The following is a 15,871-nucleotide window of genomic DNA, read 5'->3' as shown; positions in this document are numbered from 1 at the left end:
CCTCGGTCTTATCCTCTTTATCCGGAAATTCAATGTAACGTTTTCTGAAAGTTGATTTCTATTTTCATATCATTTTATTCATTAATTTATGATTTATTCTTTTGTCTAATAATTATTGAGGAATATTTGAATTTAAAGTTATTAAAATTTAATTTAGGAAATTTAATTAAAGAAAAAAGTCCTGAGACTTGAAGTTCTTTTTCTCCTTGTTGTTACATAGGTGAAAACCTTTTTAGTTCGTAAATAAAAGTACTTTTCCACAGAATGTGATTTTAAAATAAATTCTCTATCCGCAGCAGTCACCAAGAAAGTCTCTGTTATTGAACCAAGTCCACGAGTAAATCCCCCATCTCTTCGAGTCCAGAACTCTTGGCAGTATTGAGGGCTTTCCCTGTGTTCCTTTGTATTCTTACCCTCGACTGTACCTTGGACTCTCCAACGTTTGTTCTATTCCGTCAGGCATTTTGAAGTATTTTCTTCACGCTCGGCAAAAGCACAGCGGGCAAACTCCACCGATAAAAGACCCACGCTATCGGCCCATCAATACCTTTTCTCCTAAACCGCTTACTAAACTTTTATTCTTGTTCTTACATCTATCATGCTGTATTTGACCTTGTCTATGTCGCTTTGCGAATATAAATGGCACATCAAGATAGAAATGTCACGCAGATAATTTCGGAGACCTTGGGGACTGGAAATGGAATAATTTCAACAATTTGAAATATTCTGTGATTTCTGCGATTAAGGTGATTAACCCTGTTGCTGACCCGCGATCCACAGGCACGGAAATCATTCATATATCACTAGACTTCGAAATCGAATGCAGTCAAGTGAAAAGTACGTGAAATGTTTATGGAAAGAGCTGAAGGCCCTCGGGCCTCAGGTTATTGTAAGAAATATATCTTTCTTGCAATGAAATTCGTTAAAAAGTGAAACTAGACTATATTTAATCGTAAATTGAAATCAATAAGTCGATGTTGACAATTACAAACATGTCAACCCATTATCTTAATTGGATTTTCTCAGTAATGACATAATGCCCAGTTATTACTCCAGAAATATCATTAATTATTAACTCGAGCCTTCCGAAGATTCAGTATTATTACAAAATTATTATCTCAGGTAATATCTTGGTCCGTGTTTTCCGGAAAAAATTCATCTCCGATGCGATAATTTCTGTTTTTTTTTCTTCAGAAAAATATAAACTTGGAAAAAATAACTTTTCTCTCAGAATAGCACAATCCGCTCATTATGTAATTGCATTATGTCTATCTGGGGAGAAATTATTTGTCTGGGGGTACTTTGAAATGATGAAAAAAATGAACTGGGTCATTTATTTGATTCCATGAGAGGATTCTACTGCCACATTTCAGTTAGAGTAAATACGAGAACATGGGGCACTGGAGCTCGTTCCATGTAATTCGGTTTTCAACTGTTCTTGAATATGAGGAGGCCGTTTCATAGGAGGCGAGATTAAACCTACGGGCCAGGTTTTTTCGCGTTTGAAATAGCAGCATTGTTATTGCGAGATTTTTTTGACTTTTATATATGATGTTGGTGCGGGCAAAATCCAATAAAGCCAAAGTCTACACTTCCACCTCGCAATGTACACGGAACAATCAACTATTTAAATCAAATAAATTCTTCATTTGCATTTTTTTCTCATTTTGAGAAAGGACTTGTTGGAGATAACTAAATCCGTTTCCTCGTTTCGAGAAAGCGGATTTATAATTTATTTAGTTCAACTAAAACTTCTATCGTATACATTATTGTAGAACAATTTGGGTTAATGATTTGAATTGACAACCAGAATTTCATCGTCATTGTGTGCCACTCTCTCCCGTAACTCATAATTGCGCAAAGGGACCTTTATTCATTCAATAAAATATGAAAATTCTGAACGGATAACCTCCATATATATCCACTTTCCGAACGCAATCGACGATTTATACTCGGAGATTTTATTCTACTTTGAATGGCATTCGGTGCAAGTGGCTCCGCAACTGGCTACTGCCCGAGGGTTCCCACGGATATTTAATTTCCATATTGAAAAATGTAGGTCAAGAAGTTTAAAAATTATCGAACAGCTCATGTTCCACTGCATGTTGAGGAAAAAAGCGCTCAATTTCACGTAGAGATTATTGAGGGGAATATATCATTAATCTCTTCACGAATACCTTCCTTCAATTATAATATCATGACCCATCAATTTGAATATTAACAAATATTAATTTACTCACATTCAAACCTATCGTTCGTTAATAATGAACGAATCTCATTTGGAATAAGTGAATCGTGTGATAGTTGGAAAGCCTGTCAACCGAAGGTACATAAACCCTTCCATCAGTGTAGTATCAAATCCTATCGGTGATTTTCCAACACCTCCTCCCTATCTATTCTGCAACTTCTTTTCATACACCTCAGATACACTTTATTTTTATTTTTGTATTCCCCCAAGCGCTTAGAAGTGTTTTCAGTTACCACACATGTCCCCTCCGCCCTTTTGTTCAATTCCGTGGGTTCTCTCTCGCTCTCTCGTGGATGATATACGTAACCCATAGCCCTGGGCCGATATCGAGGACAGTCACGTCGCGAACCTCTTCCGGGTGACATTCGTTCGTCCTCCTCACCTTCCCTCCCCCCCTAAAGGGAAAGAATCCACAGATAACCCTAGGCAGAATAGCCACAAAAGTGTACTTTCAACACACACTACATTTTTCACATGAATTGAAAGAGGGTGGGAATAGACCCAACTTTTCCAAAGTACCTCCACTGCATTTTCAGGGCAGAAACATTTCGGGGAGTATTTCTTTTTCGTTCTATTTTGTTGTATTCCGCAAATCTCCCGGGAGTGATGGACTGAATGGAGACCAAAACCAGAGAAATCCGCTAAAGTCGTGTCACTCAACGGAATTTTGATGTTTCGATTGACATTTTCATTGATATCATTTTAGAAAAAGGGGAAGATGATATCAAATGAATACTTTTCACTCTGATCTTGACGAGAAGCTGTTATTGACGAAAGAAAGAATAAATCTTCACTGGATTTCTCTCCACAAAACGTCCTTTACTGCGACATTTTGCTGTTTTAAAAGAGATATTTTTACATGAATTGACAGAGGTTGGGCACAGTCCCAATAAACCTCCAGAGCATTTTCTACGGAAAATCATTTTGGCGAATTTTTCGTGGTTGCTTTATTTTATTGTATTCTACGAGCTTCCCTGGAGTGTTGTACTAGATGGAGAAGAAAACCAGGGAAATCCTCTGAGAACTTGTGAATGCAAATAGAATTTTGAAGATGGAATTGACGGTTTCATTATTGGAAAGACCAGTGCTATTCTTCTCATGATAAAATTGATATTCAAGAAATAAATAAGAGGAAAGATAAAAATAGCTTTCAATCATAACGGAGCATCGAGAACCGAAGTGTAAATATGGTTTCATCATAATTTTAATGGAAAATTCTCTATAACGTTAAAATATAATTTTAAAAAATTGAGAAAACCGTGGCTCTGTACAGTAGAATAAGATCATCAATTAAATTAATAATTATTACTACGAGTGCGTTCCTGCGTTCTTTTGTTCCCCCAAGTAATTATCTCTTCGTAACGAAAAAATACACGTCTATGGATTTTCATGTTACAACATGCAGCACAATACAGAATTATACTCTAGATTATTCTTCCATTTTTCCCTCTCAAACAGGACAATAGGGACTCTCGACTTCTCGTTTCGGCTCACCGTCCTATTTCAGCCTTTTCCTCTGGACCCATTTCTTTTCCCCATCTTCTGTCTTTTCAGTGGAAGAGTTAAGCAGACATGGGGCTTCCTCGAGCTCAGATGAAAAGTATCAGAGGCTCTCATACTCATTTCTACAGTTTGGGCTTTCGAGGTTTTTACTCCACTCGACTATTCATATAAGCCCGGGCTACAAGAGTTACTTCAAATATGGTAAGAGGAGTAAAAAAAACAAACCCGAGTTTGTTCGCTGACCAGTGGCTCATTAAAGTTCTGGAACTTCCCCTCCACCCAGAAAGAAATCATCGCAGAAGTTTCTTTATAAGTTTCGAAATTTTTCGGAACCTCCGGAAGAAGATTGGACGATTGCCCCGAAACACATAGCTTTCAAGACATTTCAATTGAGGGGAACGATGGATACGAATTTCATTATCATCTTTTTACATAAATTTCATTGAGACTTGGGAAGAAGTTCGATTTATCACTGACCGTCTTTAATTACTTTTAAAAATTCTGTTGAATTCATTAGAATCATTCGATCGAGGTCAGCACTAAAGTTGTATTCAATGTAATACAGGCACCCGAATCACGTTTGTTATTTATTTATAATATTTGTCATTAGGATTATTTCAATTATTAGTGGCTCTTAATCCCTGTTCCTTGAAAACATCGAAGGGAAAATTGCATAAGAGTCTTATTAGCCCTAAATTGCCCTGAATCAGTTCACCTGTTAGCTCGATGATATCGTTGGTTCGATCCACTATTTGGGAAGAACCACGAATATTCATCCTACCCCGACCTACATGCATTCGACTCTACCCAACTGAAACGATTTTGTCTCTCAGTAATACCGAGAATTGCAGGGAAAGAATAGAGGAAAAAAAATCAACAAAAGCCAATTACAGATTTCTGGAAAAAGCTATGATACTCAGTCTCCTTCCTTAATATTCCTTTCAGCATCTTTTGAATTTCATTTCGGCCAGCAACTCGATATTCAACGAATTCTTTCAACAGTATAATACTTTCCGTCGAATGCCGTCACAATTCAACAGCTCAGTCCGTTTTTAAGTGAAGCATCGTGAAATTCAGAGAATGCTGGAACTTTGCCGAGTACTTGTTGCCTCTCGCCCATTCCCTAGCCCATTCCTCGTTCCGTTTGCCTCCACAATTCACTGGGCTCGACGTATACGGCATTTCAGTCAATCTTATATCGAATGCAACTCATTCCCTCCCTTCTTCTCGCCCGTGTGATATAGATAAGTCTCTGCTTCCATTTTACTATTTACATCGGACTTTTTACTCGGCCGAGGTACTCCACTGTGTTATGTATGCCTCTACCTTGCCAGGGCTTATGTACGAATACCCACGTAGTTTCATTCTACGTAACGTATTCCAGAGGAGATTATTTTATGAATGCGCTGGATATATGTTTCAAGTTTTTTCGCCAGATATTTGATCCACGTAGGTGAACTCATTTCCAGGAAATTTTTCACTATTGCTTGACGATATTCTGGGGATTTTTTTCTCTTGCTGGTCGGAGTTACAATGGTAAAAAATGTTTTTTTCAATCACCTAATAATAATTTGGTTGTTAATGGATTGGAAATATTTTTAGAATATTTTTCAACTCGGCTATTGTATCAGTGAAAAGTGGCTGCGTTGGAACGAAAGCAATTTTCCACTTGTTTCATATTTAAATTGGTTGATGGAGTTCAATTCTCGGGAAAGTTGTATCGTTCAATCAAATCGAACATTTAAAAAAAATTTACAGCTTGTGATTGTTGAAACATTCACGATCGAAGGGAAATATTTAGGTGTCATTTTTTCTCGAATCTCGTGGGGCTACTTCAATGGAGGAATTTAACAGGGGGTTTTTTGACTAGGTTAATAGTATTGTACCATTTTGGGGACAACACTATTTTCCATCTCCGTGTAGGCGGGAAATGTCACTTCCCGTTCGTTATGACGTACTTTAAGGGATGATTTGCATTTTGTGGCTCTATTAACGGCGTTCAGAGGGTGAGAATTTTGGAATGTCATCTTAAATGTATTCATCTACAACTAATGACAGGTTTGTGACATCGAGGAAATGAAAATAGGTTAACCGGTCCTAATGCTTGCTTTTCGAAATATGTATTGTGGCCTTGTGGATCCTATTGTAAGAAGGCGAAAGGGAATTGATCTTGATATACCTCGCAACTCTTGAATAACCGTAGGAGTAGGACTGAAACCGGAGCACTAGGAAGTGAGAAGGTGAAAAGACGCGATCGCAACACCCGCGAACCATTTCATTTGAACGGAAATAAAAGTGTGAAATTTTTTATGGAATCAGGTATTTGGGACTAATTACAGTATTTTCGAAAGTAACCGCATATTAAAAAATTCAGTATTACAAAAGAAAAACCTTTTCCAAATTTGTTTTGGGTTAATCAATATTGTAAATTGGTATAACTTTACAAAGCCATTTTTTCAATTATCTCTCTAGAGTGAATCGTTTTTTATTTCGAGTAAAGTTGTTCACTCAACTGAATGGATTTTAATGGAAAACAAAACGTGTTTTTTTGCAGTGTAATTTTATCCAATTGTGAAAGACTTTTTCACGTATACAATAGGTAAAGTATTAACAGAAGTGTGAAAGCTCATTCACAAAAACCGTTCATCGCCCTGATGATTCTGTTCTTCTATTGCGTTGTTTTCCATTGTATTTTAAATTAACAATTCTCGTACTATAATTTTTCAAGATTTTTTTTACAGTGTCAGACCGCGTAATCGTATTTCCCAGTCCACGGTGATACGATACTATAAATGAAAATAAGCGGAAATTTCAACTCCAATCCTATTTCACCGACCGGAATGTTGACATTGTTTTTTGGGTGGGGTGCGCAGAATTTGTAAATTACAATAACTCTTTACCTTACGGTTGAGAGGATAAAACCACGGTAAAAACTTTTGTCACTATTGAATTAAAAAATCGGACTGAATTATAAGTTATAAATTTTTATATCTATTATACGGGAGAGTAGAGGAAAAAAATCAGTGAGAATTCTAATACAATGCATCCGTCCATATGAACAGGAGAGAAAATTTCCCCGACAATTGTTAGATGAAGAAAGAATGTGGTCTGCAATTACCCAGTTTTCGATCGATCAATCGTTGTTGGTTCAATCGATCAGATTACTGTCAGCAGAGTCATCTACTCCATCTTTTACACTCCTCTCCCACCTCCCGCACAACCGGAACTTGCTGGTCGCTGGTGAATCCGGTAATGCTGCAGGTAACTGACAAGCAATTGCACCACCCGCCGGATCTAAAATTTGATCGCCTGTCAAATTGCAGATCCGCCGTGGAAGATTGTTTTTCTACCGGTGATTATTTTTAAACCGTCGGCTGATCGATACACAGATGCTGAGATCAATTTTTCTCCTGACACTCGACAAGAAAAATGATTGTAAAATGAGACTGATCGATTAGCCCCATATTTCACACCGTTCACGACCTGAATTAAATGAGAATCGCTAGCCGCGTAGGATTATTCCCTTGATTTTCAGAAATAGTTAAATTCGAATTTAACAGGGGTGTTATTTGGTGTAATTTAAAATTAAAAAGCTGAATGTTAGAATTGTCATTCCCTGACAATTGGTCATATATTTTCATTGTGCCGAGATTAAATCACCGCACATCGCTGAGTCCAACAATTTCACGAAATAAATTCATTTAATCTATTAGCTCCCTTTCCCACCTATCGACCCCCCAATAATGGCCAATTTTTATTCGTAGCCTGCAGATGCAATTAAATATTTACACCGAGAAATATACGAAACAGGGTAGACCAGATGCCATGAAATACACCGCAGTGTTGGCTGTACTCACCCGAGCGATTAGTTAATTTTCTCTCGACGGTTTACCAACTCGCGTGCTTCACCTACCCCCACCCAACCGCCTAATCTTCATCGCGGGCATACCTCATCAAGTTTCCGGTGGGTAATAAATTTTTCCACCTAGTTGAACAAATTTTTAATCCGTCAGGCTGCTGTTCAACCGATCCAAAAGAATGCTTTGTGCCTGAATAAATTGATTCATTCATCCTTGTCAAGGAATTTCTTTTGCGAGTTAAAACAATCTTGAATTATTCAAGTGCATTATTTTTTAGCTTATGAATGCCTCATCAAACAAATTGTAAACATGTATTATTCATTGACTATTGGGAAAAGCTTGGTTAGCTGTGAATAATCCACTTGTCTCATACAGTTAACCGAGTAATGGATTCGTTGATGGGACAATGAGGCTGGCTGTTTACTCTCGAGAAAACTGAAACAATGGGATATGTCTCTTCGGTTCTTCTCGTGATGGCTCAATACAAATCTGACGTCATGTCTGGCTGCAGCGTTCAAATGATTATCGATTGCTCTGTTTCGTTCTGATCGGATTAGAGAAACTCGAGTGATTTTCGATTCGGTCGAATTCCCATTGAATTGCTCTGCTCTTAAATTTTTATACGAGAGGATATTTAGAGACCCAATCATCGTATCACTCGCCCGTTAATCACTTAGAATTCCAGGGCAATCGACGAAATCACTGTGCTCACATTATTACGGTACTTGTATTGGAGCTTTGACGAAGATAGAGAATATAAAATCGAAAATTGCAGGATGAACTATTTTTAAAAGTTCACTTTGAAAAGCTTAAAATTTTCAGCCTTAATAAAGTGACTTGATATGTTCGTGGGGAATAATTCTAGATATTCTTACTTACAATGATCAAATTACTTAAAAATTGGCCATCTAAAAATTCAAACTGAGTCAGTAATTAATGCTTCATCATTAATTTGTTACTTAATGGGCTTTCCATCCCTGGGTGAATAAAATGGGTATGAAGTTAATTTCATTTATGTATATCCACATGAAAGTACGACAAATATTTCATGAGGTCAGTGACGAATAGCATTAGCGCCCGTCTGTCTACTAATATTATATGAGTCAATTAACCCACTTGATATCAGAATGACCTGACACTCCACATCATACCAACGAAAGCTTGAAAATCCTATCGCCGGAATACCAAACCTACTTTGAGACATTAACTCTCAATCCACTGACGTCAAACTTTTATCCAATCCCAGTAAATCTCGACAACTGCAAATCGCAGGAAACCGTGCAGCCATCGTGCAACGAAACGGCAAAAAACCTCGCTTCAATTGCTTACATCCCTTGAGACGACCCCTGGATCATACCACACCGTGCAATCTATTTCTCAACAAAACGAGATGATTGTTATCGACGTGGATAAATTATTAAAAGGGAGGAGAGTGACTCAGCAGAGGGGAGTTCTTTAAAGGGTACATGTCAGAGTGCACTGTCGGTGGTCTTGTAGGTAGGTTCCATTCATGCTTATTTCAAGCTCATTGTGTTCACTGAGTGTATTCAGCCTTTGACTCGGTGCACTCGTGTGTCACTATACTGTTACACAAACAACAGCAGCACGTGAAGAGAGTTTGCGTCGTTTTCACCAACGGGAAATACATTGAGATCGGTATTTTCTTTCTTCAGTATGTCTTCTTTCTGACGTTATAGAAGTGCCTGCTGTGGTGAAAGAGTCTCCAACTTCTTGAGTACAGTAATATCCCTGCCATAAGTACCTAGAATTGTTAGCTTTCTTTATTTTCCTCAGCAGTTTCTCAGAGAACAGAAACGTAATGCCAACAAGTGAGACTGCTGGGGCGGTAGAGGGTCATTAACAAGCTGTCACCTCAACTTTCGAGATTGGATCAAGAAGTTTGGTCAGAATGGGATGATACAATTTCATAGATGGTGACAAGTGTTGGAGGTTTTATGATGGGTTGTTTTTTATGGTAGACATCTAGTTACAAACACTTCAGGAGGATCTAAAGACTCTAATGTTTTTGGGTTTCAGACAGCTGCAGAAACAACCGAAACAGGTCTGTCGTTATGTTTACGATCTTCTTAGTGCTGAATGCACTCAACTCAATGGCTCCTGGATTGATCCGAACGACCCACGCATGTTCAGCGGTGAATACAATGAGCTACTTCCCGAGTGGGCTGCTAGTAATTTTAGCAATATCTCCAATTCATCGGGTGTAGGTAGGTCTTCGTAATGCTTCGATGTAATTATATTTATTAATTATACTATTGATCATATCCCTTAAACCATCGGAAACATTCGCTACGTGAAAAGACATGAACTCTTAGAACACAACTTATGTTCCCTCCATTATGACCTTATTAAAGCATTTCATATTTGTCCCGGGTCGCCCTTCCACTTCCTCTATGAGCACATGCAAAACTTCATTCAAAGTTAAATTGCTTCTTATATCTAATCGCTCCTGAAAATCCACCCGAAAAACTTCACAATGAGAGGAACCACTTTCAAACGTTGGGAATGCGACCTCAGACTTCAAATAAGAAAACTCGTTGCATTAAACAATTGATATAAAGTTCATTTATATACATCTGACTCACTTCGTCACAGCCGATATAAATGTTCATTGCATCTCATTCTGCTCAACAGAGAAAGCCTGGACTACCGATGAGAACGCTCCGCCCTTTGAGATGTGGCAGACGGTATTGATAGCCCTAGGTCTGGCGTCATGCATTGTCCTAACAATTGGTGGTAATATTTTGGTACTATTGGCCTTTATCGTCGACAGAACCATCAGGCAACCGAGCAACTATTTCATTGCCTCGTTAGCTGCAACTGACATGCTTATCGGTAGAATAAATCATCATAAATGAAATTTATCCAAGTTGTTGATTTATGATTTAACGAATGCATGATTTCGATTTTTACAGGCACTGTGTCTATGCCCTTCTACACCGTCTACGTACTGATGGGTTCGTGGGATCTGGGTCCATTGCTCTGTGACCTATGGCTCTCTGTGGACTATACAGTATGTCTTGTATCACAGTACACCGTCCTTTTAATCACCATAGATCGTTTTTGCTCCGTCAAAATAGCAGCTAAGTACAGGGGCTGGAGAACCAAAAATCGTGTGATATGGATGGTGACGATAACGTGGATTATTCCAGCACTTTTATTTTTTATCAGTATATTCGGTTGGGAGCACTTTGTTGGCTACAGAAATCTCAAGCCGAATGAGTGTGCGGTACAGTTCTTGAAGGATCCAGTATTCAACACTGCCCTCATCATTGGTTACTATTGGACCACTCTCGTGGTCCTCTTCATCCTTTATGGTGGTATCTATAAAACTGCGTATGATATGCAGAAGAAGAGCGAAGCGAAGCAGAGGAAAATGCAGTCAATGGTGGCACTGAGTGCTGGTGCCATGTCAGGAATGGCTGGCCGGGCAGCTGGAATTGGAATCTCTAAGACTCAGAGTACAATCCTCAGCCAGGACAAGCCTAAGAGTATTGGAGGCGGAACACTTGGGGCTGAAGGTAACCCTGAGGGCCAAGAAGATGACAACAAAGATGGAACAGATACTTTGAATGCGAGGAAATCCTCTTCACAATTGTCACAGAGTAAAGACTCCTCCAACAAACCAACTTCGAATAATACCACTCAGTCGGAGATGGAAAAATCTGAACGTTCAAGCAGCCCAGCTTTTGATTCCGATGATGAAAGTACAGCAGGTGCTGTCACATCTTCCCAACAGGCTGCCAACTTGAGAAAAAAATCATCAGTAGCAGGGCTGATGGTACAGGCCGGTGCTCTTCATGCATTCGCCACTAATGGGAAGATGAATGGCATCGTCCCGGTGAAGGTAGAAATGAATCCTCTGATAAGGAAACCCTCACCAACAACACTGGACCCTTCAGCAGCACTAAAAACTCAGACACTGCCGAAGATCCAGGAGAATAGTATTGTCGAGACTGAGAATCTTCTTGAGCACTCTATCGAGCACGACAAATCCAGCAGTACTTTAACGCCAGAGCAGTCCCTTCGATCTAACGTCGTTGAGGTGAATCGGTGCGTTGGGCTCATCGAGGAAACACCTCCCTCAGAAGCGAAGAACAAAAGCACATCATCAGGCAGTCAACAGATAATTATCTCTCCTCCAACACAATTCAGAGGTAGTTCACCAGCATCCGACAGCCAAACATCAACAGGATCGTCGACCGACAGACCAAAATCGTTGTCAACGGGTGGCCCAGGTACGTACGACATATTGACTGGTCTGGATGGTGCAGATTTGCGATACATGGACGAAAGTTCTGTGATCGTACCAAGTCCATCCTTCGAAAGTCCACCATCATCCTTTTCCTGTAGTCTTGCTAATCCTCTATCAACAGCTCCATCATCACCATTACTGGGACACACTGGTACCTCAGCAGCTAACACCAGTTTGCTACAAGCTGCCCTTATAAGAGCAACACAACAGCAAACTGGTACAATCCAACCATCCAATTATCCTCAATTCATAAATGCATCCTGTCAAACTCATCCACCACGTGTTTTTGCCACACACCATACCAATGCCTCATCACAAACTTCCCCCATAGTGAGCAAGGTGAACACCGAGGTCACTGTTAAGGAGGATACAAAACAGCAACCCGTTACCACTGTTGTCAATACACCAATTGGATCATCCAACAGCACAACGACTGATCTGAAAACGAACAATCCGCCACAATTTTCATCATCGAGTAGTGCTGCACCAACTGTGGTTTCGGCAGCTGCTGTATCCTCGACAACTGATCCTAAGAGACAGTCGAAGAAGGAGGATGAGCAGGAGGGAGGTGGTGGCTCTAGGCGAGACTTTGTCAAATCAATTGGAAAGAGATTAAAAGCTAAAACAGCTAAGAAAGATCTGATGTTTGGCCGACAAAAATCGAGGACAGAAAATCGTGCACGTAAGGCTTTCCGTACTATTTCTTTTATCTTGGGAGCTTTCGTTGCCTGTTGGACGCCCTATCATGTTATGGCATTGGTCGAGGGATTCTGCACCCATCGACCATGTACCAATGAGCATCTCTACATGTTTTCATATTTTCTCTGCTATGCCAACAGCCCTATGAATCCTTTCTGCTATGCTTTGGCTAATCAACAATTCAAAAAGACATTCACAAGAATACTCAAGGGGGATTTTCACATGACGTAAGACATTAGTTTCATCCTTTTGTAAATGAGTGAGCCACACGTCAAAAAAAATATTGGGGGAAAATTTTACTAAACACTCTTTTTGGCACAATAATCAAAGAATATCGTACATTGGGAGTATGGTGTATGGACAATAATTTAGTGAAGTCTTTTTATTATTGTAGTTTTGTAGGTAAATCATGAGTAATCTGGTTTCATTAAGAGCAACAGAACACAATATGTTCGATGATTCAGCTTGTAAATATAAACGAGGTAAGAACGAGTGAAATATGTTTCAAGACCTAAAATCAAAGGTGTACATAATGTATATGTAATGTGTGTATATTTGTTTATCGATTAAAGCGCCAAAGGACGCGCTATTACCTAACACTGCAACCGTTAATACCAATGATTAAATCGATAATACTTGTATCCCATAATGCTTTGTAATTTAGAAATAATAGGCATGTAATATTTAACGTAAAACCTTCATGATTATAGTAATATTTAACATAACTGTAAATTACTTGTATAATAGAGCCATCGAGCTTCATCAATGAAGCTCGTTACGAAAGACGAAAAGTGAAATAGACATTTTGTGAATGCATTAACATCTAAGCGTTTGTTAATGTTGTGAGAGAAACAATAATATCTTCAAATTTTATCGACACTTTCTCATAAAAATCATTGAGATTATCACGGATTTGGTGTTGGTGGATTAGTGAAATCCGAAATCTTGGTCTGTATGCACTGCCGGTTGTGGCCTACCTCGAAAAGGCCTTTCTCTTCATCAAACAAACGAATTTCCGAAATCCGAGATGATCTCGACGACGTGTGAGAGAAAAAAAAAATAACAAGTTAAACAGATGATTAAAAGAAGGAATACGGACAGACCCTATTGTTTACACACTGTGCCACACGTAGGTGTCATCGAGGATCAATATACGGTATGTAACCCAGTCGCTGCTCCATTCTTTTGTGCATTTGTGATAACAGTAGGTGGGTGAAGAAAGCATTCGACAAATGCAAACTGTTCAAGCCTGGATGGGTAAGTGTTGAAGGGCTGTGGATGAGCGCCTCGCCGGTTCTGAGCCCCATGACGGCCAGGCCCTCACAATAATCTCTTTCACACACTCCCATCGTGGTTGAGTCCTCTACACACAACAACTTTTACGCTTAACGTCTCACTCCAACGGGTGAAAAATCGATAATAGATGTAGAGCAGTAATGGACCGTGTATCACTGTCCCATCCTTCTCTTCATTTACCTTTTGTGGAATAAAAATGCTTATAATCGTATTATGCTGTTTCAATGATATTGGCAGACACGTCCAATATGCAGAAGTGATTACTAGCTTGATCAGTTTCTTGTTGTTTTCCTTCGCTGGTCGAAGTATCTCACTTTACATTCCCTTACTATTTATTTTTCAATTTATTGGTCTGAGATGTCCATTAATGTAGACCATGTCATGTAGAATGATTCATTTGGGAAAATGTCAATTGAATCGATCAACAATTGTTATCGACTCTATTGTAAATATCGGTAGGCCTGTAGTGGAATGATGTGCAAGTTGTTATATTAAAGGTATCAAGTTGTTTAGACTTATTATATGCTGTAGGGGGTGTAGAGTTATCAGATTTATTGATTAGAGCTCGTAGTTGTAGGCAGTTTGTAACTCGCGACTGCGGCGAAGCACCATGATGAGCCTATAGGTAATGGGTATAATGTCATTTTGTTATGATTTATGGTTATTGGAGGAAACTAGCGTGGATAATTATTGAGAGAGACGGGACATTAAGGGCTATCATTTTTTATCTCCAACTCTACCTCATTAATCGAAAACAAAAGTATAAAGTATGTGCAGCCATGTTATCTTCTTCATTCAATAAAAATGAAAACTAAAAAACAGGAGATATTTAAGTTCATATGGAAAATGTATAGGAGAGAACGAACGTTTGGTTCCTAATTCGATAGCTATTGGTTAACATAAAACGCAGAAATTATCGGAATACATGTGTATGCATATGTAAGACTGGTGGTGTTAATTCGCTATCTGGCGTTCATTGGCCTAAATCATTGAAATTTATGATGCTTCCACGCTTCACTCTGCGTAGCCATGTCACCACGATAATTAATACAATGAGAGTATGTACAGTACTGAAACGTATGTAGATTGATAAAAAGAGTTAATCATAGTAAGAAAATTATGATAAACAATCGACGAAGTCGATTAATGAAATGGACAATGACTATGAAAAATATCTATGTAACTAGAAATATGTGTAAATAATTGAGAAAAGGATACTAAAAATGCATCAGACAATGTTTTGTGCGCGCTTTGCCCGACAATCTCATGAGATGCATATAAACATAGAGCAATTATTAATAATAAATACAACCATTTCATGTGATCGGGAGTACTCTGGGATTCTTGTATGATTTTTTTCCGCGCTGAGGATGGATAATAAGCCACGTTCAAAGTAGCATAAGCTCCAATATTATTCATACTTGTTCATGATGTAGTCATTGTTTTTCATTTGTAATGCATCGCAGGATTAAAGTGTTATATACTTAGAGAATTCGGAAATGTACGTGATGAGGAAACAATAAAGTAATATGTGATGGAGTAAAATTGAAATGTCAGTATTGAGAAGTGTTTTCTTTTCTATTTACATACCCGGGAGGTCGCATTTTTTGTATCATATGTTTCATAGCAAATCTTTAAGAATAGATACACTAAGATGAGCGTGATTAACAACATCTATTTTCGAGCTGAATTGCCAGTGTATGGGATGGTTTTGAAACGAATTTTGTCTATTTTCACTTGAAAATTTAACTATCAACCATTCTATCACTCTTAATTAGAAGACGGCTATTAATCTTCGTTGAAGGCGCTTTATTAAAGTTCATTACGAGGTCCTTATTAAAGTTGATGGTAAGCTTCGTCCTCATTCTAATTGAGAGCTTTTCATTAACCTCAAATTAGTTTCTTCATTAACTTTTGTTAATGGTAGTTCACTAAACTTATTCTTCGCATTTAGAAGTGTTTTTCGAAGTCAAATTATTTGAAATTATTATT

General features: G+C 38.5%; 1 protein-coding gene across 5 annotated transcripts in view; it reads left to right on the top strand.

The window, feature by feature from the left end:
- The window catches only part of LOC135169683 (probable muscarinic acetylcholine receptor gar-1), a 64,781-nt gene extending 49,172 nt beyond the window's left edge, over positions 1–15,609 (top strand). For 3 of the 5 annotated variants that reach the window (XM_064134912.1, XM_064134895.1, XM_064134903.1), the window contains 3 exons: positions 9,649–9,836; positions 10,264–10,464; positions 10,545–15,609. In XM_064134912.1, the coding sequence (XP_063990982.1) occupies positions 9,649–9,836; positions 10,264–10,464; positions 10,545–12,814 (2,659 nt within the window). In that variant the 3' untranslated portion in view covers positions 12,815–15,609. Of the gene's footprint in view, positions 1–8,857; positions 9,109–9,648; positions 9,837–10,263; positions 10,465–10,544 lie in introns of all 5 variants that reach the window. The other 2 variants (XM_064134921.1, XM_064134930.1) reach the window with 2 other exon arrangements.
- Positions 15,610–15,871: the final 262 nt, after the last annotated feature.

The sequence above is a fragment of the Diachasmimorpha longicaudata genome, chromosome 1 (assembly GCF_034640455.1).
Source record: "Diachasmimorpha longicaudata isolate KC_UGA_2023 chromosome 1, iyDiaLong2, whole genome shotgun sequence".
In the NCBI taxonomy this organism is placed as follows: domain Eukaryota; kingdom Metazoa; phylum Arthropoda; class Insecta; order Hymenoptera; family Braconidae; genus Diachasmimorpha; species Diachasmimorpha longicaudata.
The sequence above is the reverse complement of the archived record's forward strand: the minus strand, read 5'-3'. Positions and strand labels throughout refer to the sequence as shown.